A 23444-nucleotide genomic window follows, 5' to 3' on the forward strand; every position below is an offset into this window, starting at 1 on the left:
GAGTAGCTGCAGCTCCTGAATATTTATGTTCCTGTTTGAAAAGTGTAGTGATGAACAGTGTGAAGGTGTCACTTTAGGTTGATTGTAGTTTCTCTGTTCTCAGATTATTTTTTAGAAAGCAAAATAATCAGGAGATGACTCCATAATAAAAACAATTATTAGTTGTAGGTCAGTGCTTTTACTCCAGTAAAGGGTCAGAGACTGTGTGGGACAAAATGGGGCACTGACAGGTAAAGGGCCCCCACCTCTCCTCCTTACCCTCAGAGAGTCACAGATCTGGTGAGAGATACAACAGAGACAGGGGCCCAGGGGCCCAGGGGCCTCCTGACCTCTGCGGCCCCGGCCCTGTGGCCCTGTGGCCCTGTGTCCCTGTGTCCCTGTGTCCCTGTGGCCCTGTGGCCCTGTGTCCCTGTGTCCCTGTGGCCCTGTGGCCCTGTGGCCCTGTGGCCCTGTGGCCCTGTGGCCCTGTGGCCCTGTGGCCCTGTGGCCCTGTGGCCCTGTCCTGTGACTGACACACACACACACACAGACCTCACTCGCCTCTCTGCGTTTGTTCTGTCTTCGTTGTGTAGAAATAACCTCCATGATCCTAAAGAGGAAAGCGACATATATGGCTCTGCCGTCACTATTTTCCTGTTACGTAAAAGCGCCGATGTTCCCGCCCACTCTCAGTCTTTACAAACGGCGCCACAAACATCGACTGTTCAGCTGGAACCGCCGTGTGTTTCCGTGATTCCCGGTAGAGTCCCGTTTCCCGTCCTCAGCCCCGGCCTCCGCCTCGGCTCAGCCCGTCCTCTGAATGTTTGCGCTGTGAAAACAAAGCGAGCGGTTTGTTGTGGAGCCTCGTTCAGCACGGCCCCTGATACGTGACGTCTCACATATGGGAACCGCATCACCAAACTGCATTTTAAAGAGTGTCCACTTAAGGTTTACAGCGGTCAACGGCGAATAATCGGTGCTGTCGAACAAAAAATAGGATCTTTATCAATGTCGGATTACTGCCCCTAGACTTCGGCGGGCATGTCATGCAACAAGCAGCGCGTATATAAATAGAAATTAAACTTTAGTACACCGTTTGACCTCTCTTTCCGGTTATTTCGGGCGAGCAGCCTTCGCTTTGTCGGCGGCGCTCATACACACGAATCGATGCATCTGTGTAGATTTGGGCTAATTTAACTGACGCTTTGTGAGCAGACATATCGAGGATTCCGGTGGTTTTCAAAACGTATGAGGCTGTTTTCTATCATTACGCAGTCTTGTCTATAAACACGGAAATATAAACTCCGAAGATTTGTGAACGGAGTTTGGTGTGCAAATCTCAAGCACGGACGGGGCAGGGCTTCCCGGTCTCTCCGTGCAGACACGGAAGTCCGCTCAGCCAATAGCGACGCGCCGCTGTCCGGAACGAAACGCACGAGGCCAATAGTGATATCCGGTGGCGGGTTTTTCTTCTGAACTCGCCGCTGATTGGACAACGACCCCGCCGATGCCGTCATTTCCCTCGTGGCGCCGCGTTCGTATCGACCAACCGCGACGCCAGGAGAGGTTCGTCCTATTAAAATCGTGGAATCGCTGGACCAATCACATTTCTTCGTGGGAACCAGCGCTGTCGCCGCAGCCAATCGCGGGCCGGGAAACAGAGCTCGGGCTCAACAGCTTGTTGTTCGTGAATCGCTTCGCAGCCCGAGAGAGGGAAGCAGCCGCGGCCGCGTATGTGAGTATAAAACCTCCGCATTCTGCCCCGAACCGAACCAAAACTTCTAACGAGTGAAATTATCGGTAGAGCAGGGGCCGGGAGCGGGCGGGTGTCCCCGGGAGGCGCCCAGCCAGCCGCGGTTGTACCGAGCGGGCTGTGGATTGAATGGCAGCGGCAGTCGGCTTGTTTTTGCAGTGAAGAAATGTGAAGCTCCGGCGCCTTTGTGGAACAGACACTTATTAAATAAATAAATCCACAACAGTTTTTGTTCCGTCGACTGTCACAGATTCTCACTCGGTTTGAGAGAAACTTAGTTTATCCTCAAATCAGGCGCTAGTGTTGTCGCTGGCCGAGCCCGCTCCGCTGTTAGCAGACGGTTTAAATCGCCATATGATCCACAAACTAGCTAGTTGAGTCGCTAGTTAGCCAACTAGCTAAATTTAGCCCCGGACCGGAGAGTGAAGACCCCGGTCGCTCCTGCGTTCTGCCTGCGGCAAACGGCGGTTGTTTGGACTTTGCTCGGGTTGGGACTCGGTTGAGAAGCGGTGACCGGGACTCTCCCCCGGCAGCTGGTTGATAGCAGGCGGTTTCGTGGGAGGGGGGGTAAAGTTAGCCGAGCTAGCCGAGCTGACATGGCGAGCTGTGATGGCGACGTGACTCAGAGGAGCTGGGAGCGGAGCGGGAAGGAGCGCTCCGGCTCGTCCTGATCCGCTGCCGCCCAGCGCGTCCTCACCGACCCGCCATAACCTCCAGCCCGCTGGAACCGGCGGCTCCACGTCCGGTCCAAGTGACTGTTGTTAGCTGAGTTAGTGTGAGCTGTTGGTGCCACATATTTGATCTGATCGGGCAGAGAGGGGGTGGGAGGGGGGCTGCACCGAGCCACAGAAGAATGCCTGAGCTAACATAAGTGAGAGGCTAGTTGGTTAGCTTAGCATTATTTTACAACCTCAGGACAGTTTGACACTGTCCCTGTCTGTCCTCTGCTGTTCCGCCAACTTTAACCACGGGTTCCGTCCTGTTTGTCTTTCAGTGATCCACCGTCTTTCGAGCTGGACTCCCTCAAATAGCCGTAAAGATGAAGGTGAGTGACTGACCTGCGACACAAACAGAAGATAATGTTCCCAGTCTGAGCTCCATGTCTCCGCACTATCCAGCTGGAACCAGCTCCTGGTCAGTTAAACTGGGCTTTGATGGCCATGCACTGGTCTCTGTCCAGTTTACTTCCAGCTCGTTTTATCATTTTATGGTAGAGGTGCCTGGATTGATGACCACGTTGGTGTCACAGTAATGAGCCACAGTTTTCATCAAAGTACATCATGTCCAGTATCCTACATAGGGCTCAGACTGTCAGTCCATGAAGGTGTTTGTCAGCTGTTGATGAAACAAACATAAATGCCAAACGTGTGCTGCTCCTAGCAGCATGAGCATTTGATGCTTATTTTTTACATACAACAGTAGATGAGTATTCTTGGTTTTACATAGCTGGTCAGATCAAACAACAATTTGAATATCTCATTTTTGCCTTTTTCCCTATTTCCTGACATTTTATAGACAAAAGGACTCACAAGAAAGTAATCTGCAGATGGATTGGTAATGAAACTTCCCTCTGCTGTACAACAAGAGAAGGTTTTAATAATGTTCAGCTCCAGACCAGGACCCAGACGAAGATGGTTCATGAGAGCACGTTACTTATCTGGTTGCATCTTAGTTTCAGTTCAGGTCTTGAGCTGTACCTTGTGAAACTTGTTAAATGATCCTTGCAGAGACAGTGTGTTAGCTAGCAGCCAGTGTAGTTAAACTGTGCTGTCCAGTTTCTGCCTTAGCATCAGTTCGACTCATTGAGCTTCTGGAAACACACTCATCAATACTCAGGTAATGTCTAAGAAAACAGTAGCAGGGTCGTTACACTGCTTTTCCACACAGCGTCAGATTCTGCAAAATACTTTGAGTCAACATTTCAAAGTAAAGGTGGAGAGATGTCACTGCATCCAGGACTGTTGTTATGAACTCTTCCCTCCGAGCTGCTGAACTCATCATGTGATGAAAACATAGAACCAGAGTCATGTGACAGCAGACAGAATCAGGACCAGCACTGGCTCTGTTGGTCTGAGTTTTTCTGGTGACAGAAGAAAGCGAAACACCTGAGTGATGTCATCAAAAGGTTGCTGACACCAGCCATGAGGACCAATCCCATTGGCTGTTCAGTGGACAGAGGTGATTGTCTAACTTCTGTAGCTGCTTGCTTTTTTCCTTTGGTCACAGTTGTTGGCTCAAAACTGAAGTAAAAAGTCTTGGTCCTGATTGGTCCAAACAATCTGCTGCACATCACTTAAAGCTGGGAACACTTGTCAGCACCCATGAGGTCATGTGACCTGACTCCACCTCAGATATCAGATTTGAAAAAATTTTGGTGCCAACTAACAAACGTTTGGTTCTTGAAGCTCACTGTTGTAGCAGCACGTTATCAAGTCATTATCATTATTTAAAGTTTCCACAAACAAACACTAAACCTCCTGATTTGTGAACACAAATGTCACGGACGCACCATTGGTCGGTCGGCTGAGTGTTGGAGCTTGATCACTGGCTGAACGGTTTGTGTGAGGGGACTTTCAGTGTTTCCAACTCAGTGCATTTGTCCTGAAATTTAGTTTTTTTTTTTTTCTTTCCAAAAAGCATCCAGAGACAAATCCAGAGTTTCTGTACAAACGTATCTGCTCTCTGCAGCAGAGCGTCTCCGGTGTTACCCGGACAGAGGCTGTGCTCTGTGCATGAGAATAAATTAGAAAGATATTCTGACGTCTGTGGCAACGGTTGTTTACAGGTGTTCTACGACAGTTTTCAACCCCGTCCTCAAGTTCACACACTGACCAGTCACAGTCGTGGCTGTTGGTCTGGACGCTTGTTTATGAATATGAATTTAAATACAACTTTTCATCCCACTAAGGAATAAGTAATGTGTCACAGAGAATTAATCTGCAACCATATTAATAGTAGATGAATCATTTCCTGGTTCCAGTTTGTCGGATGAGGTGAACTGAAGGTTGGGGCTGTAAATAAACCGCGATCATCTGCTGTTTTACAGACAAAACTCTTCAGCCATTAATTGAAAAAAGAATCAGCAGTTATTAAGAATGAAACTGAGGACCGTGGCTCGTGACTCTGAACTGTGTTGGTCTACAAACGTATCTACATGTGTTTGTGGAGAATCAGATGAACCTTAATTATCAGACCACAGTGTTGGAGGTGGAGGAGACATCAGCAGCAGTCTGAAGCTAACGATAGCCGCTAATTATGCTACATTGACTGAAGAGACAGAGACAAGCTCATCACTAAAGGACAGCAGCTTTAGACTGTGTGTGTGTGTGTGTGTCTGTCCTGATGTTTCTGGTGTGTGTGTGTGTGTGTTTTTCAGGCAGCAGATGAGCCTGCCTACCTGACAGTGGGGACAGATGTCAGTGCCAAGTACAGAGGAGCCTTCTGCGAGGCCAAGATCAAGACTGTGAAACGCATGGTGAAGGTCAAGGTAAGACCCTCAGGAAACAGGTCCCCCTGCAGACAGGAAGTCTTCAGGAAGACCAGTCTGCCCAGCTGCAGTGTGATTATATCCAGGAAAAATCATCTCTCTTGGTCCATGAGTCCTCCATTTGCAAAACCCGACTCAGACTCCAAGTCCACGTCAGACCTGAGACGTCAGTGGTGTGTAACCTCTACTGTGGCGTCCAGTCATTTGGTACAACTGTCCCACAGTGTCTGTCTTCAGCAGACCACAGATCAGACAGTACAGGCAGAAAACAGAGTCTGTGAGGGACACACAAACTCTGGGGTAATTTAACAGCTTTACATTCTGGCTGCCACTCTGTATTATTACAGTTCCTTTTTTATCTAAATACTTCAATACCCATGAGCCTCAGCTGCTGTTGCCATGGAGAAGAAGCCAGCCAGATGCGTAAATCAGAGCAGTTGGTGCAGTTATAAACAAAATGTTTCACAGTTAAAAGTGAACTGGTTTCATGAATCAGTTTAATCAGAAGTGTTATCTTCATCTTCCTCCTGCCGTCAGTTGGGCAGGAAAAACCCAGGGTTCCCACGTGTCCTGGAAAATCTGAAAAACAGTTGACAAGACACAGAGAAAATGTGAGAATAAGTAAAATGTCAACAGTCTCCTTTTTTCATGTTTGAATGGTCGGTAGTTTAAGGACGACAGTGGTTTGAATTGGCTGCTGTCGGTTGTGCTGTGAACGCACCACGAGGTGACGTCACCGCTGCAGGTTGATGGTCAGTGACTTTACCTGTGAAATGTCTGAGTCTCTGCTGCTGCTGACTGTGGTCGTTTCATCAGGTTTACACATGAACCTGTGTTAAACTGTGGAATGATCAGTTAGCATGTTTGGTTCAGGTGCTAGCTTGTTTAGCCTGTAGCTAAAGGTTTAATGTTTGTGGTTCAAACAGGTTCAGATGTGTTGGTTCGTTGCTGAGAGTTGATGATAATAAATGTGAACCAGGTCAAACAATGAACAGATCCAACTGTGTGTCAGTCAAACTCCGGCTGAATTCTCTGAAGACACAACAGCAGCACAGACATAAACGCCACCGTCCCAGCCGTTAGTCGCGTGGATGAATGTAGCGTTCCCACTGATTTTTGACCTGAAGGCTGCTGATGTTGTGATTGGCTGATGGGAAGGAGTGATGATGCTGAGAAAAGGTTTCGCTCAATGAGCTGATGATGTCATGTGATGTCACATCTTCTCTTGGCTGTCTGACCAATCCCCAGAGCGACACTCAGGTTGATACACCTGGAGTTCCATCCAGGTAACTTCTCACGTTCTCTTCCTGTGGCTCGTTAGAGTCTTTAACTTCCTTCACGTCAGCATCACAAATGTGGAGGGAAACCACAAGTAGCCAATCACAGTTCTTGGAGCCCCCATGTGATATCTCTGTTGACCTGCACATGTGGCTACGTGTGCGTCTTAACGCAGAACCATGAAGCAGTTTCAGAGTCGTTTCTGAACTAAGTGAGAAAATGTGGTTCCAGCTCTGCAGCTGTGTTTTATTCTGCTGTGATTTTAAACCATGAGAAGGGATGGATGTCAATACTGATTAATGACACTGATCAATACTGATTCTCTGTATCCTTACTCATCAATACTCCTGCATGACGTCAGTGAGTGAGTCCAGTACTCAGTGTGCACGTTTACTTAAGTCAGTTTTTGAGGCTATGTCCACTCTTTTCTACATTTAGTTTTAAACTCATCTCTTCTTCTATGTTTAGTTTTAAACTAATCTCTTCTTCTACTGTTTCAGTTTTAAACTCATCTCTTCTTCTACATTTAGTTTAAACTCATCTCTTCTTCTACGTTTTAGTTTTAAACTCGTCTCTTCTTCTCTGTTTCCTCCTCCGTCCACTCTCCTCCAGAGTCTTCAGCCTCTAAAACAGAGACTTTCAGAAACTGGACCTTTTTTAGTCTAAAGCTCCAGGTTGTGTTGTAGTCTGGACGGACACAAACAGAGACCTTTGGAAACGATGATGTAGACGCCCACGGTGGCTCCTGATTGGCTCTCATCAGCCTGGACTGCCAGTGGTGAAACAACATGGAGAATGAATGAAAGTGTTACTGTCCTTGTTGTCTCTGCAGCAGCTGTTGTTCAGCTCAGTTCTGGATTTGAACTCTACAACTGTCTCTGCTGTTCCTCCTTCAGAGGATTTACTGGAAGTAACCAACTGAGAGGAGACAACCTGCTTCCTGTTTACACCGGCTCGCACATGCTCAGTGTAGGTGAAGGTCATGTGACGTGTTTTCAGGTGTGTTAGTGTGGATGCAGAATGTTTTTGATACAGAGCTGAAACACCTGTCTGGATGGAGGTGGTGGTCATGTGGACGTAGCCTCAGGTGGTCTTGTCAGTCTGTTTTTAATTGGTCATGGAGGAAGAGGATCGATGTGAGTGGTGATTTTCAAAAACAAGTTACAACCAACAAATGTGTAATAATGAAATGATAAGACAGTGTCCTCCTATGTGTAGGCAGTCTGCTGCTGGGTGACATGTTAGAGTTTCAACCTGCTGCAGACATGAAACAGGTGGTGTCTCTGTCTACAGACGATCTCTGCAGATGATGACACCCGTCACCTTCACCTGAGTTTGACTCACTGATGATGATCATCCTCCTCCTCTTAGAATCGACATGTTTTAGCTGAAACCAAACGTTGGAGGTGGAGAAACTGTGGAGGCTGAACTGGTTTCGTCCTCAGGTGGAGCACACCTGTGTTGGTCTGTCCTCCGCCTTCAGAACAGGACGTCTCACTGATGCTGGCCTGTACTGTCTCATATTTGGGGAAATGAGACAAAGGTTGAAGTATGTTTGTGTCTTCGATCCTGTCTCTGTAGAAAGTCCTCATCACGCTCGTCTTTCTCTGCAGGTGACTCTAAAAGGGGAAAGCACGTCCCAGGTGGTGCAGGACGACCAGGTTAAAGGACCTCTGAGGGTAAGATGATGATGAGCCACTGTTCAGGTTTGACTGATATGAGAGGTGATGTGTGACCACTTGTGAATTTCATTCGTGAAGAAATAAAATTGGTTGTTACAGTTGTGAGATGTGTGTGAGGCTGCACGTTGTTGTGTTTTAAGTTCATCAGTTTGGAGTAAAAAGAAAATGTGTGGTCAGACTGTGCAATACATGTTATGTGTTATATGTTTGAAGAATGATGCTGACTCAGGCTGTCTGTGATTGGTTCAGGTCGGCTCCACTGTGGAGGTGAAGACTAACGAGGGCTTATCCAGCGAGGCCGTCATCAGTAAGCTGACAGACGCCAGCCTGTACACTGTGGGTGAGTGTCCACACTGCTCCCATCAGGACATACTCATCACTGTGTGTGTGTGTGTGTGTGTGTTTGTAAAACATTATATATATGTACAATACTTTGATGATCCTCTGACTTTTCATCTTTCACCGTCATCAGGTCAAAACATAAATGATGATGCTCCCATCAGCTTAGCTGCTAGTTAGCTAATGTTAGCATGCCAACATTGGCTGTCTGCAGACACTGTGATTGGCTATCGGGGAGGAGTGATGGTGCTGAGAAAAGGTTTCGCTCATGTGATGTCACATCTTCTCTTGGCTGTCTGGCTGTTGGACTGTGATGACAGGAGTGTGTGTTTGTGTGTTTCAGTGTTTGATGATGGAGATGAGAAGACTCTCCGTCGTACATCTCTGTGTCTGAAGGGAGAGAGACATTTTGCAGAGAGTGAGGTGAGTCACATATAGATGGAGGAACTACTTCTCAGGCCTGTATCCTTCCACCTGCCACTCAGCTCTACAAATATCTAAAGTCGTTTCGATGAAAGGCCTTAAAGAGGACAATAAACGTGTTCGTCATGCTGCGTCTCTGTCGCCCTCAGACTCTGGACCAGCTGCCGCTGACAAATCCAGAGCATTTCGGCACTCCGGTCATGGGCAAGAAGTCAAACCGTGGCGGACGCCGTTCATCCCAGGCTGTGTGAGTTAGATTTTTTTTAAAACTCCACATACATACAACACACAGAACATGTGTGCAAACACACATAGTTTACCGCACACACCCCGTCAGGAGAGATGGTGTCACATGAGTGTTTGAGTTTTAGGTATTTCAAACCGTGTTGAAAGTTGAACATCATTCGATTCAGTAAGCCAAGATATGGACGCAGTAAGTGGACTGGACTGGATTCTGGATTCAGACTAAATGAACTGATACCACACCACAGCTGGAGCTGCTGCTGATATTCATCATTTGAAACGTGGCTCAAAGTCAGAAGCTGGTTGTTCTTTGTTTTATTTACCGTCACTTTTATAAACCCATCTAACTTAATTTATCCCAATATCACAAATCCTAAACTTGCCTCAGTTCCCAGCAAAAAACCCAACAATCAGCAGGTGATGACCAGTGCACCCTGAACTGAGTCCGTGTTCATGATGGAAGAGGAACTTCAAGAGATTGAAACTTTAGAAGGAGGGAGGAGGGAATCTGAAGTAACAGCTGATCTGTGGGTGGTGTTAGAATCAGTAACATACAGAAACACTGGACGTGTGAACAGCTGCTGCAGCTGTTTGACTGTAAACTGTCCTGACTGTGTCTCAGGGCTGACGAGGAGAATGAATCTTCGTCCAGTGAGGATGAGGAGGAGGACAGGAGGAGGCTGAACGATGAGCTGCTGGGGAAAGTCTGCAGCATCGAGGATGAGGAGGAGCCCAGCAGCTGGTACCTGGCTCTGGTAAGAACACACACACACACACACACACACACACACACACACACCTGTCTGTCACACGACCACACTCTGACTGCAGGTGTGTCTTTCCTGCAGGTGGTGTCTCCGAGCTGTAACGATGAGCTGGTGGTGAAGAAGGATCAGTGTCTGGTCAGATCGTTCAGTGACTCCAAGTTGTGAGTTCATTGTATTTTCTTGAAGTATCATTATTATTGATCTGTGATCGGAGACCGATCAGCTCCATCATCCTCTGCCTCCTGTTTCATCCCACAGCCACACGGTGGCGAGGAGACACGTCCACGCCGTCAACTCCATCAGCATCGCCCGTTCTGAGTTCTCCAACAGGAGAGGTGAGGCACTACAACCTCCACAATGTACCACACTCACACCCAGAGCTCAATGACTCTTCAGCATTTGCTGCTTTTGACCTCCACCTTCCTTCACTCATCATCCTACCCTCTATTCCCTCCTCCCTCTCCTCTTTGTGACCCCCCCATCTTTTTTTCTCCTCCTCTTATTCCTCATCTCTCCTCTTTTTTACTCCCCCTGCCTATCTCCTTCCTCCTCCTCCTCCTCCTCCTGCAGGTTTTGAAGCAGCCCAGATGTTTCTGAGGAGCAGGGAGGTTCCAGATGTGTGGAAGATGGACATGAGTCAGATCCTAGACTCGTCCTCCAGCGATGATGAGGACGATGAAGAGGAAAAGGAGAGTGACGAGGAGGAGGAGGATGACGAAGATGAGAAGAAAAAGAAGAAGCACATAAAGGAGGAGGTGAGGGTCTGATGAGAGGCTGCTGTGTGAGGATGTACCGCTGGGGGGGCCAGATCCTAACCCACCTGTGTTTGTGTCCAGCCGGAGGAGGAGCCAGACCCAGAGGAGAGAGACCACTTCCTGCAGCAGCTGTACAAGTTCATGGAGGACAGAGGTGAGCCGGATCAGGACTTCAGACTGGATCAGGACCTGGGTTCACATCTACAGTCACAAAATGACTATCGTGTTTCTTATCATCTGTGTTAACTGTTAAAAATGATGATTATAGTTTATTGATTCTTTTTTTCCCCCCAATTCAACAAACAACAGCTACAACAGAGAAAAAGAGAAACAGTTGTTACAGATGCCTCATGTTGAGAGGGACATTAACATGTTTTAAACTCTGTGAGCTTGTAACTGGCAGTGGCTGACAATGTTAGTGGTTGTGCTAATGCTAACTTTGGCTCTCTGTACTGACAAGGTTTCAGGTGTGTTTAGCCCCACCCCCCGTCCCCACAAGTTGACAGGATTGGTTCCTCAGGTTCTGTGACGTATGAATCCCTGACTGTCTGAATCTGTTTTTATGAGACTGTCATTGGTTCAAGGTGGAAACACTCAGTCATGGTGTCGACTGATTATTTTATTTTATTTTATTTTATTTTATTTATTTATATATATATATATATATATATATATATACCGTAATTACCGGACTATTGAGCACACCTGAATATAAGCCGCACCAACTAAATTGAAAAAGAAAAAAGAATTTGTACATATATAGGCCGCACCTCTTTATAAGCCGCAGGTGTCCATGTTGTAACATGAGATATTTACACAGAAAGATTTTTTTTATTTTAATAAGTGCTTTTTTCCGAACAGTGCCTGTAACACGGCAGTAACACGGCAGTAACAAGCAGTCACAGCAGTAACACGACTGGTTTAAAAAAAAAAAAAACCAGCCGTAGGCCGTTAGCCTACCAGAAAAGTCACTGATCCCTATCTTCATCTTCCTCCTGCGCACTAAAACCACTGAAGTCGTCGTCTTCAGTGTCGGAACTGAACAGCCTCAGAATGACTTCGTCACACACTTTCTCAGTCTCTCTTTCGTTGTCGCTCTCAATGTCACTTTCGCCCCCTGGAGGCTGTTAGCCCGTAAAAATCTATAGATTAGCCGCATCGTTGTTTAAGCCGCAGGGTTCAAAGCGTGTGAAAAAAGTAGCGGCTTATAGTCCGGAAATTACGGTATGTATATAAATAAAAACATCATGTGGACGAGAACCAGGTGAAACAGCTGATCTTCATCAGAGGCTCTTTGACACGTTGCTGCTCTCTGTCTGTCATCAGGGACTCCCATCAACAAACCTCCTGTGTTGGGTTATAAAGATCTGAACCTCTTCAAGCTCTTCAGACTGGTCTATCACCTGGGAGGCTGCCACAAGGTGAGGACTGTCCACCTGCCTGTCTGTCTGTCTGTCTGTCTGTCCGTCTGTCCGTCTGTCCGTCTGTCCGTCTGTCCTGTCCTTATTTCTGTCTGAGAACACAGAGGAGTCTGAGATTATTCTGATCAGTGTCAGTTTGTTAAAGGTCCATGACTTTTAAAGCAGGTGTAGGTTCTGTATTGATACTGTGAAAGGTGTGATGATGCTGAGAAAGGTTTCGCATGCTGGACTGAAATCCTGTGATGTCACTTCCTCTTGGCTGTCTGACCAGAGCCTGATGAGCTTCACTGTCCAATCAGCTGATTACAGAGGCCAACAGCTGGAGGTGATACAGGCTAACCTGACTGTCTCTTTGTATGTGTGTGTGTGTGTGTGTTTTAGATTGAGTCTGGGACAGTGTGGAAGCAGGTCTACATGGATCTTGGGATCCCCGTCCTGAACTCTGCTGCGTCCTATAATGTCAAGACGGCCTACAGGAAGTAAGAGAAACGGCTGCTTGCTCACATCAGTACTGTTGTGTTTATTGTTGTTGTGTATGTTGAACAGACACATGAGCTGATGGTGGCGCTGGAGGAAAAGTCAGGATCAGGTCGGACGTAACATTACACCCAGGTGTACGCCCAGCTGGTGCACGCCGCTCCTCAGCCACTGTTTGACTGAAAACCACTTGTGCTCTCAGACCAGTACCTGGGCTGGGCCTCCGTCGGAGTGGCCCGGCTGACCTCCTCTTCTGAAATCCACTTCTGACTGGATCCCGTCCTCGTCAGTCTCCTGGTTTTCTGAGCCGTGTCCTTTGTGTCCTCAGGTACCTGTACGGTTTTGAGGAGTACTGCCGCTCTGCCTCCATCACCTTCAGGACCATCCATCACAACAACCCCCGCCCTCCCAGCACACCGGCCAGTCAGAAGATGGCAGGGACGGAGCTCAAAGAGCCCTCCCCGCCACAGGTGAAGGCGGAGCCTGTGGAAGATAAGAGAGAGGAGGCGGAGTCTGAGAGTGAGAGCGAGAAGGAGGAGGTGAAGGAGAGACAGTCGTCCCCGAGGGTGAGACAGTTAAAACACTGAAGCAGATTACAACTGAAACTCATTCAGTGTCCTGAGAGTTGATCTGTAAATGTTCAGGACAGAATGAGCAACAGTTTAAGTTTGGAAGTAAACATCCTGAGTTATTATTGATTATTAGTTTAACACTGAGATACACTGATCTGCTTCATTAGGAATCAGTGTTTATTGTATTTGATTGACAGCACCTGCAATCAACTCACAACACATTTAGATCTGAAACCTGAAGCTTTAGCAGTGAAGAGCTGAGAGCTGCAGTTCCTCTAATGACCACTAGAGTCTGGCTCCAGCAGTGAGTCAGTCCCCATAGACTCCCATGTTCAAATGTCCAACTTTACAGCAGAAAGAAACATGTTTACAGCCTGGTACATAAACTGTTCTGGTCTCTAGAGATCATTTCCTCCTTCATGACAACTGTACGGCTGAGTTTTATAGAACTCCCCAAGGACTAAAGTGATGGAGGATTGGGGGTGTGGCCACCAGCATGCTCCACCCACACCCACCTCTTTAGGAGTGTTTCGACCGAGCAGCACAGTTCAGTTTGGTACAGTGCGGTACGCAATTATTTGCGTTTCCATCTGTGAATGAATGCAAATAATTGCGTTTCCATTCACGCAATTATTCACCTAAAGGGTGGAGCTAGACCCACTGCAGCCCGTTGATTGGGCGACAGAGAACTGTCACTCGACCATTTTTAAATACCCTGAAGAAGGAGGAGGGGGCGGAGTCAGGCTCTGCCAAGATGGTGATAGTGTAGCAGTTCACTCTCAGCTTTAGAAACCGGTTGGTGATGTCACAGAGGCTCCACCCATCTTTATTTACAGTCTGTGGTTGAGAGTTGAGTTTACAGAACAAATGCTGAGTTAAAACTTGAGCATAAATATGAAGTCTCAAAACACCACGGACTGAGTGGAGACATTTCTCCTGAACAACTTCTGCTTCTGTCTGTCCTCAGGGGAGGAGGAGGTGCGTGGGGAGTCAGGTGAAGGCAGAGAGAGAGTCGTCCTCCAGGCCAGAGAGAGGAGGAGGAGGAGAGAACAGTGAGGAGCAGAGGGAGGTGAGGAGACGCAGCAACAGAAGAATGGAGGACTCAGAGAAAGGCTCTGAGGAAGAGGAGGAGGAGGAGGACGATGACGAGGAGGAGGAGGGAGAGAGGAGGAGAGGGGACAGGTGAGACTGAGACACACACACACACACACACACTCTCTTGGATCAGTGATTGTGAGTTTAAACTCGTCTCTTTCTCTCTGGGCTCGGTGCAGCTGTGGCGTCAGCTGTGGTGTAACAGCACCTGCACAGGTGACAGGTGTGTTTAGTGTCAGAGCTCTGAGAGACGTCACAGCAGGAGGAGGGGGGGTGTGTTTGCATCACTGCTGATCAGAGCTGATGAATACCTGTGACTGCTGCAGAGTCATGTGACCTGGGAGTGAATGCTGATTGGAGCAGCCTGACGTTAGCGGTTGTTGTTAGATGTTAGCAGATTTTTGAGCAGTAGAAAAACAGGCTGCAGATGAAAGAGTTCAATGTTTGACTCAAAGTATTTTTAAAGGTGCTCCTCATGTCTCATTATACTTCATTTATTCCTGGATTATTAGTCAAGAATTTTATTGTTGCAGCTACAAATTTATATTTGATAAATTTATCCTGAGCTGGATCTGAACAGTTATCAGTAACTGCAGATGGATGTGATGCAGTGAAGGAGACAAAAGGTGATAGTAGATGTAGAGGTGATGTCACTGCTGGGTGTGGCCACAGGTGCATCAGGGCACACTCCTGACCACACCTGTCAGTGATGATTAACCCTCTGAGGTCCATACAACCTCAGCTCGTTATACACGACATTCAGTCAAGACTTGACTGTGACAGGACAGGAGCTCATTAACAAATCAGAACAGACCTTGTTTCGATCTTTACCTGCTCATGAGCCTTTCAAACCTTCAGCTGCACCAAACGTCTGACTCTGATTGGCTGTGACCAACCCACTTGAGCCAGTGGGAGTGTCCAGTTCAGTGACGTGACTCCAGACGCCACCAGCAAAGATGGCGGATGAGAATCGATAAACTCACAGAAAGCAGCACTGCACCGGGGAGACGGTGAGACTCCAGATCTGTTCAGACGGAGCTCGATCGTCTCAAACCTCGGAGCAGTGGCGACGCTCCGAGTGTTTCTACTCCTGTGGGCTTCAGAGGGTTAAACGGGGTCGAAACACCAACTACACGTACTTAGGCTCAAACCACCGGTTGGACTGATCGTTAGTTGATACTCATAATTTTTGTGTGTATGTCAGGAGTGAGGATGAGGAGGATGGAGACTCCGTGACGGGGACGAAGGTGCGGGTGAAATACGGCAAAGGAAAGACTCAGAAGATCTACGAGGCTCACATCAAGAAGACGGACATAGACAACGGAGAACAGTTCTACCTGGTCCACTACTACGGCTGGAACGTCAGGTCAGTGTCACAGCTCCGTCTTTCACAGAGCGGAAGCTTCTCTCTGGTTCCTCGTCTGAGAGAGGTCACGACTTCACCCCTCGTCCTGGTACAGTTTGAGGTGGAGTCTGTCCTGACAGGTGTGTCTGCTCCACAGGTACGATGAGTGGGTGAAGGCCGACAGGATCATCTGGCCCGTGGAGAAAGGAACAAAGAAGAGACAGAGGAAAAAGGTGAAGGTGAGACGTCACATCAAACTGGTCACGGTCACGTGACCCCGCAGACGGCCAGACGTGATGATACCCAGAAAGGTTTCGCATGCTGGACTGAAATACTGTGATGTCACTTCCTCTTGGCTGTCTGATCAGAGCCTGTCAATCAGCTTCACTGTCCAATGAGAAGCAGGGAGACAAGGGGGGGGGCAGGGTGCACATGATTCTAGCACAGCAGCAACATTTATCATTTATATTGATGATAAAAATAATAATGATGATGATGCAGTTAAGAAGAGACACTGAGAACTCGTCCTCACTGCCGTCTGTGTCCTCAGAACAAAGACGAGGTGGAGAAGGAGAGAGATAAAGATGAAGAGAAGCCGGTGGCGAAGCCGACAGGAGCGAAGCGCGGCCGTCCTCAGATCAGAACCACACCCACCAGCTCAGCCGCCCGCAGCGTCTCCAAAACGCCCAGCAGCGAGGGGCGGTCCAATGGCAAGAGCGGCAGGACGGAGACGCCGTCCAACATGGCCAACGGAGACAGTAAGGATCAGCTGATTGGTGTGGGTGTGGGTGGGTGTTAGGACAGAGGTGTGTGTGTGTGTGTGTGTGTGTGTGTGTGAGGACAGGTGTGTGTCCTGTCTGTCCTCTGATGCGTCTCCTCTCTGCAGACACTCCTCGCAGGAGAACCAGGAGGACGTCGGGCATGTACGACTCCGACAGAGCGTCCATCGGTGAGAGCGACACCGCGGCTGCTTCATCCTGTTCCTGGCATTGGTTTAATCGTCGGTGACTAACCAATCCGCTCCTCTTTGCTTGCAGATGATTCTGGGAACTCATCGGACGACAGCGAATCAGAAGACCCGCCTGATAAAAAGCCGTCACCATGGCGAGGGAGGACTGAAGCCCCACCCTGCCAGGAGGAGGAGCAGCAGGAGGAGGTGAAGGAGGAGGAGACAAGTGAAGTTGCTAACATCCTGACACCTGCCGACGACTGTGTTGCCACAGCAACAGCAGGTCAACCTCCTGCTGCTGCAGAACTGCCGTGTCCCAGCATGCCTCAGGAGAAAGCTGACAAAGTGCTGAGCCAGTCAGAGAAGAATGAGGCGGAGCAGGGGGCGGAGCCTGCAGAAGAAGCCACTGTGGAACCGGTTCACCTGGACAAGGAGAACAAACCGTCCTTGGTGCAAAAGACAACATCTCCTGGACAGGAATTGCCCTCCAAGATGTCTCCGAGAAGGGAGTCACCTCCCCCCAACAAGGTCAACAAAACGTCTCCTCCCCCTGCTGCCGCAGACAAACACAAAGCGTCTCCTGAGAAGCAGCAGGTGTCCTCCCCTCTACCTGCTGGAGAAGAGGAGGACAGGTGCACTCCTCTGTCCTCCCCCAGGGCCAAAGGTCGCAGGGCCAATGTCAGGGAGATGGGCTCTGAAACTCCTCCCAGAATCCCCCTCAGTAATCCCAGCCCCACCACCAGCCCCTCCCACCCTGCGGTGCTGTCGCCTCCTCCTCTCGGCGTCCTGAAGAGACAGGACGAGCCCATGGTGGTCCTCTGCTGCCTCCCCACTGAGCACCTCCCCCCGGAGTGTCCTACAGTGGACTCAGATACCGACTCCGCCACAGAGGAGGAGGAAGAGGTGGAGGCGGGGGCGGGGTTACCTGAGGACAGGAGCAGCACGGCGCTCAAACGTAAAGCAGCAGAGCAGAGAGCAGCAGACAAGAAGCTCCGCCCCGACAAGAGGCCGGAGGAGGCCACCTCCCCCAAAACTCCTGCCCCCACATCCAAGTCAGTGGCCGGAGCTTCACCTAAAACCCTCCCCTCACCGCTCCGCCCAGAGAGGAGGAGCGAGGGGGCGGTGAAGTCAGAGGAGTGGCTCCGTTCAGCAGAGGAGACGCAGAGGGAGGTGCCAGAGGAGCGTCTGGCAGGTGGAGCCATGAAGGAGCCAGAGATGTGTGTCGGGACGCCTCCCCTCGCTCCAGAGGCCCCGGGCCCCTCCCCCACTGAGGAGCTGGAGCCGCAAATCGGCCCTGAGGCGCTGGTCTGCCACGAGGTGGACCTGGATGACCCTGATGAGAAGGAGAAGCCCGTGTCCTCCCCGGAGCACCTCCTCCTGATGATGAGGGAACAGCAACAAGCTCCACCCCCGTTGCCTCACCTCCTTCACGCCTCCCTCCCCTCCTCCCACACCCCTCACCTCCCACAACCTCAGGTCAGGCCCTTCCTTCCGGCTGCCGCACCCAGCTCCACCCCCTGCCCTGAGGAGCTCCACCCATCCAGGAGCGCCGCCGAGGAGGAGAGAGGAGCAGCAAGAGGGGCTCAGGAGGGAGACTCCAGCCCAGGGTTTGATGGCAGCGCCTCCTCCTCCACTACCTCCCTGCTGTCGCTGCAGGAGAACAAGGACAGAGGTAAGTGTCTCTGAAGGAGTCATTTAGATGTTTCTTTCTGAACAGACCAGGCACGGAGCTGCTTGGGGCCCCAGGCTGTCAGGGGGGCCCCCGAGGGCTGACAAACTTTACTCCACATCAGTGTCTCAGAATGAGGCTTCCTCCTCCTTAAACAACCGATGGATGATTAGTAATGACATCACCACAATGGAGAAAAACCAGGGTTAAACCAGATATTTACAAAACTCCAGTGACTGGAGAGACCACTGCAGGTTTGGAGCCAAGCTAACAAGGGAGCTAATGTCACCTAGCATAGCATTAGACTCACCTCTGCCTGGTTGTTGTTGTTGTCGTTGTTGTTGTTGTGAGTGAGTCACCTGCGTGAACTTTGACCCCTCAGGTCAGAAGCGGGTGATGGACTGTAACTCCAGCCCATCGGCCAAGAAACAGAAACGCAATCAGAAACGACCAAACACACCTGGGAAGGTGGAGAAGAACGGTGCAGGTGAGCTGACAAGTGTGTGATGTCAGAGATGATGTCACTAACAGGTCACACAAAGGGTTCAGGATCATTTACACAAGAAACCAGTAGAAGTTTGATTCTGACACATCGTCCTTTACTTTATAACCATTCAACCTTACTCTACAAGGTTGGATGGTGGGTCCAGGTGGGCGGGGCTTGCTGAGAGCAGTGCTTTGTTGTGACATCACAAAGTTGCAGAAGTCCTGACGGCTGGTTTTAAGGCTCAGTGTCTGAATACAGGCTATGTGCATTTCTCTGTGGACTGAGGCTTTGATACTTTCACAGTATTAATATAGAACCTAGACCTGCTTTATAATCACAAACACATGGACATCTGCCTTTAGACTGGATGGACCTTTAAGTTTTTGAAATAGTTTGATGTTTTTTTTTAATTCTAAAGCACTAGAATCTTTCAGCTGAAATCTGGTTCATGTTTTGTCCACACTTCATGTGTTTTCATAAATGTAACTACTGTCCCACATGTGACCCCCCCCCCCCCCCCCAGGTCACAGCAGTGACAGTGAGGACCAGTCTCGTCTGTCGTCTCTGTCCAAGTCTCAGAAGTCTCGCTGTCCTGGTCTGTCGTCTCCGTCTTCTCACAGTAAAGACAAACAGAACTTCCCCTCCCCTCAGCGCACATACAAGTGGACCTTCCAGCTCGGTAAACACAACTGCTCATAGGTTTAATGCAACAATTAGTTGGCAACCATGTGATAATAATTTTGTTTTAGTCATAAATGAGGCAAAAATGTCAAAACTTGTCTGGTTCCATTTTCCAGACTGAGAATGTGGTGTTTTGTGATGTCTGAGTTTTCAGACAGTGCCTGCTCTGAGTTTCACTTTCCTTTGTGAGTTTAGAGAAAATGTGCAGGAGAATCTCAGCTCTGTTCTGACTTGGTGCAAAATTAAAATTAGTTAATGCTGCTTATCCACATGTTTAATAAGTCATTTCTGAAATGATTAGATCGTATTCTCAATCAGCTGGAACATGCTGAAATAACCAGTGAATTCATGCACCTGGTGAATGAAGCTGGGATCTTTAGTACATTTGGAACAAGTACAAACCTGAATTCATAAATGTAACTTGGTGAACCTGCAAAAACCAGATTAATCCAGAAGATGAATGAATTCATGAAAAAATAACCTCCTCCTCCTCCTCAGACGAGTTGGACAGCATGTCAAGCACAGAGAGGATCTCCTTCCTGCAGGAGAAGCTGCAGGAGATCAGGAAGTACTACATGACCTTGAAGTCAGAGGTTGCCTCCATCGACAGGCGCAGGAAGAGACTAAAAAAGAAGGAGCGAGAAGGTAGGAGCTGCAGCGAGCATGCTGGGAAATGTCCCCACATTGTCCATCAGATACTTAAAGGAGACACACACACACACGTGTCCTGGGAGTGACGCTGATGTTAGATGTTTTTAACCAGTGGACAAAGAAAGTCAAACATCATCATCATTACCATCTTCAGTGTGACATCACTTCCTGAGGATGTTATTATCACTATCCCTCCACAATAAAGCTCAGGAGAGACAGAGGCTGCAGAACTTCCCTGAGAATCCTCCTGTTTTTAAGTTTCCTTCAGTGTCACAGTGAAACAGAGACGACGTGATCCCCTGCAGACAGGAGCCGATCACATGACCACAGCTGGTCACATGACCACAGCTGGTCACAGCTGGTCACAGCTGATCACAGCTGGTCACATGACCACAGCTGACCACAGCTGCTGTTAAAGGGACAGTTTGACTCCATGGAGGCAGATCTGGGTTCCAACAGAGCAGCAGCCTCCCTGTAGCTGACGTTCCAACACACTGCTCTTCTTGACCTCATCTCTAAATTAAACAGTAGTTTAACTGATTTTACAGTCGGGCTTCCAGGTGTGTTACACAGGTCGCACCTGTAACATGAGGAGGGAATATTTATCAGCACATGTGGTGAAATGTTTCAAATAAAATCTTTGTCTGTGTTTCAGTGTCCAACACGACGGCGTCAACCTCGTCGGGCTCCTCAGACACAGGTATGAGTCCCTCCTCGGCCTCGCCCACTCAGAACACCGTTGCTGTGGAGTGCAGGTGATGACACGCCCACCCAGGCCCCCGCCCACTCAACCTTCAGCTCAGCCCGCCCCTCCCGTCACAGACTCCGCCCACTCAGCTAGCTCTGAGGGCACGATGGGGAAAAAAATTTAAAAACCCCTCAGGTGAGAGTTCATCGACTGTGGCAGTGGCTGATGGGAACGCTGTCACTCCTCCAAATATGGTCGTGTGTGGGAGGGGAGGGAGTTTGCTCCCACCTGAACTTAGCTCCACCCTCTCACCTATGGACTTAATTCCTGTTCAAGGAGACAAACGTGACAGAAAAATCAGCTCGCCGCTTGTTCAGCCGCAACAGAGCACTTCTCTATTTCCTTCCCTCCTTCCTTCCTGCCTGTCCTACTTCCTGCCTTTGGTGCATCCTCAGTACTGCTCAGCATCTCCTAATTTCAAAATAATACGACAGGTTTTTTTATTTTGGGGGGGGTGGGGGTGTCACCTGTGTTGAGTTTCCTGCAGGGTAGAACAGAAAGAGGAACAGATTCCTGAAGCAGCACAGCTCATTATGCAAATTATTTTGTTTCTTTGAATTTTTTAAGAAAACAGAAAATATAATTTAAAAAAAAAGTTCCCCAACTTCCTGCTGTGAGTGTTTTTGGTGTTTTTATATGGAATCAGAGCTTTTATTTTGGTAAAAACAAACAAAAAAATTCCAAAAAGTTTGACATCACAGCGGGAGAGAAAACAAAATGTTTGTAGACATGAACTTTTTTGTTTTTGTGTAAAATAATTAAAATGAAGTTTCTGCCGTGAGTGTGTGTGGGTTTAATGTGGAGGATCATTCCTGCCAGAAAGAAAGAGATGAAATGTAGAAATGATAAAAACAAATAATTCTTAGATCTCGTGTTTCTGATTTAAAGCTGTGATGTAGAATGATGGAATCAGTTTTCATGATTTTGATATAAATATAATTTTGATATTTTGATTTCCTCATCAAATCAAAATTGTGATTTTCGATCTAATAAAAATCAGTTGATTTAAATATTCATAATTTTGATTCAGTAAACTGAAATTATGACAATCTCACAATTTAAATTAAAAATGTACAAATTTGACTCAGTTACTAAAGTTTGACTTAAAAATGATAAATTCAAAGAAAATGCAGAAAATATTTTTTTTAGATTATAATAATTCTGACTTGAATGTCTTGTTTTGATGCAGTGACTCATTGTCATTTACTGGCTCACAGTGAAATGGTAACTTTTTCTCATAATTTCATTTCAAATGTGTAATTTTGACCATTTCATTGTTGTGACTTGTCATGAGTTTGATTTAAGTTGGAATTTTGATGCATTGAGTTTGAATTATTATGTTTAATCTCATAATTCTGACTTAGTTACTGATGTCGTGTAAAGTCATTGTCTTAATTTTAAAAGTCAACCCCCCCCGGTCATCTCTGTCATTTCTCACATTGGATCAATTTATTTTTGGCAGCGTTGATCTTCCATATCTGAGTTCAGTACTGAAGCTGCTCCTGGAGGGTTTCTGCTGCACTACTCCACCCCCCCTCTCTGGTTTTCTCTCTCTCTGTCTCTCTCTCTCTCTGTCTCTGTCTCTGTCTCTGTCTGCGGCTCAGACACTCGGCTGATTTCAGCACCTGAACATTTCTTTGTTTTGTACATAAAAAGCTCTGAGTAAAGAAAAGAATAAAACCACACCATGTATTTGAGAACTACATTTTACACGCCTGTAAAGAATGATTTATAATATTTTTTAAGAGAAGACTGTTTGTACTGTTGTATTATGAACTCCTCGGTTTTTTTTTTTCTTTTTTTTTCTATGTGGTGTTTTGCTAGCGGCGGTTTAGAGAGCGACGACTGTAAATACAGAAACACACACTTCCTCCTGAAAACAGAAGCTAAGCCATGCTGGAACTGTGTGCACAATAAGCAGAGCTCTCTGTTTCTAATAAAGTTTTTAAATATGTTTCCACTCTGCAGCTGCGTCTCATTTCAGTCCTCAACCTGATCCTGACCCCCCCTCCCAAACTGAGACCGCCTCACCTCTCAGACCATCGCTGATGGTGTGTTCAGGTGCTCAGTTTACAAAATTTCCCAAAATAGAAATGAATTTGTAACTTTTATTTTGAAATAGTTTCTTAGAGGAAATGTGTATTTTTGTTTTTGTGTGAAAAACATGTTCAGGTCATAGTACATTTAGTCAAGTACTGTACTTGACAAAGTCGTATTTAATCTCACTACATTAAAAATCAATACATTATGATTGATTAGTTTATATTTTGTGTTATAGAAGAACAGGTTCTGAAGAGTCATTAAAATCAGCTCCAGCTGCAACATTAAAGTGATTAACACTTTATGCAGAATGGACCCTTTCACAATAATGAGTACTCTTCACTTGTGGTACTTGTAGTTTTATTTTGAAAATGAAGTGCTTCTTCCACCACTGATGATACATCCTGATTTATTGATTATATTTTATTAATCTGAATCTGTAAAATGAATTATCTGTCAGATAAAAGTAGTGAAGTAAAAGTACTTCATTACTGTACTTGAGTAATGTTATTTTCTAGGACAAATAATCTCATTAGTACTTGGTGACCTCAGCTTCACACAAGTCCAACTCCTGAGAACGTGTGTGTGTGTTTTAAAGGTCCA

General features: G+C 47.5%; 1 protein-coding gene and 3 non-coding genes across 10 annotated transcripts; all 4 read left to right on the plus strand.

Moving 5' to 3' along the window:
- The first annotated feature begins 551 nt into the window (after positions 1–551).
- arid4a (AT-rich interactive domain 4A) lies at positions 552–22755 on the plus strand. 7 transcript variants are annotated; one of them, XM_071498588.1, is made up of 25 exons: positions 552–739; positions 2727–2777; positions 5109–5219; positions 8111–8176; positions 8429–8519; positions 8862–8941; positions 9091–9188; positions 9807–9939; positions 10033–10112; positions 10210–10286; positions 10522–10706; positions 10788–10860; positions 12033–12127; positions 12509–12606; positions 12933–13170; positions 14144–14358; positions 15476–15637; positions 15774–15855; positions 16167–16374; positions 16503–16565; positions 16654–18237; positions 18617–18721; positions 19245–19400; positions 19901–20047; positions 20709–22755. In XM_071498588.1, exons 2-25 carry the CDS (start codon positions 2772–2774, stop codon positions 20810–20812), a joined length of 4257 nt encoding a protein of 1418 aa, XP_071354689.1. In that variant the 5' UTR covers positions 552–739; positions 2727–2771; the 3' UTR covers positions 20813–22755. The 7 variants fall into 7 exon arrangements, with proteins under 7 accessions (XP_071354689.1, XP_071354687.1, XP_071354690.1 ...); XM_071498586.1 differs by lacking the exon at positions 552–739 and adding an exon at positions 758–1714; XM_071498589.1 differs by lacking the exon at positions 552–739 and adding an exon at positions 758–1714 and having other exon boundaries at positions 15479–15637.
- LOC139633483 (small nucleolar RNA SNORD53/SNORD92) lies at positions 6375–6460 on the plus strand. Its single transcript, XR_011693765.1, has one exon. It is a non-coding gene; the product is annotated as a small nucleolar RNA SNORD53/SNORD92 (small nucleolar RNA).
- On the plus strand, positions 12319–12398 carry LOC139633482 (small nucleolar RNA SNORD53/SNORD92). Its single transcript, XR_011693764.1, has one exon. It is a non-coding gene; the product is annotated as a small nucleolar RNA SNORD53/SNORD92 (small nucleolar RNA).
- LOC139633481 (small nucleolar RNA SNORD53/SNORD92) lies at positions 15905–15984 on the plus strand. Its single transcript, XR_011693763.1, has one exon. It is a non-coding gene; the product is annotated as a small nucleolar RNA SNORD53/SNORD92 (small nucleolar RNA).
- Positions 22756–23444: the final 689 nt, after the last annotated feature.

Source organism: Trachinotus anak, unplaced genomic scaffold (assembly GCF_046630095.1).
Source record: "Trachinotus anak isolate AG129_WGS33_773 ecotype Australia unplaced genomic scaffold, CSIRO_AGI_Tana_v1 ptg000015l, whole genome shotgun sequence".
Taxonomy (NCBI): Eukaryota; Metazoa; Chordata; class Actinopteri; order Carangiformes; family Carangidae; genus Trachinotus; species Trachinotus anak.

What these genes read in the sequence shown, in the direction of transcription:
- arid4a (XM_071498583.1), top strand. Translation starts at nt 7,293, where the DNA reads ATGAATGAAAGTGTTACTGTCCTTGTTGTCTCTGCAGCAGCTGTTGTT. An exon ending in GCAGGAGAACAAGGACAGAG is followed by an intron (nt 18,238 to 18,616) that starts GTAAGTGTCTCT and finishes TTGACCCCTCAG; the next exon opens with GTCAGAAGCGGGTGATGGAC. An exon ending in AAAAAAGAAGGAGCGAGAAG is followed by an intron (nt 20,048 to 20,708) that starts GTAGGAGCTGCA and finishes TCTGTGTTTCAG; the next exon opens with TGTCCAACACGACGGCGTCA.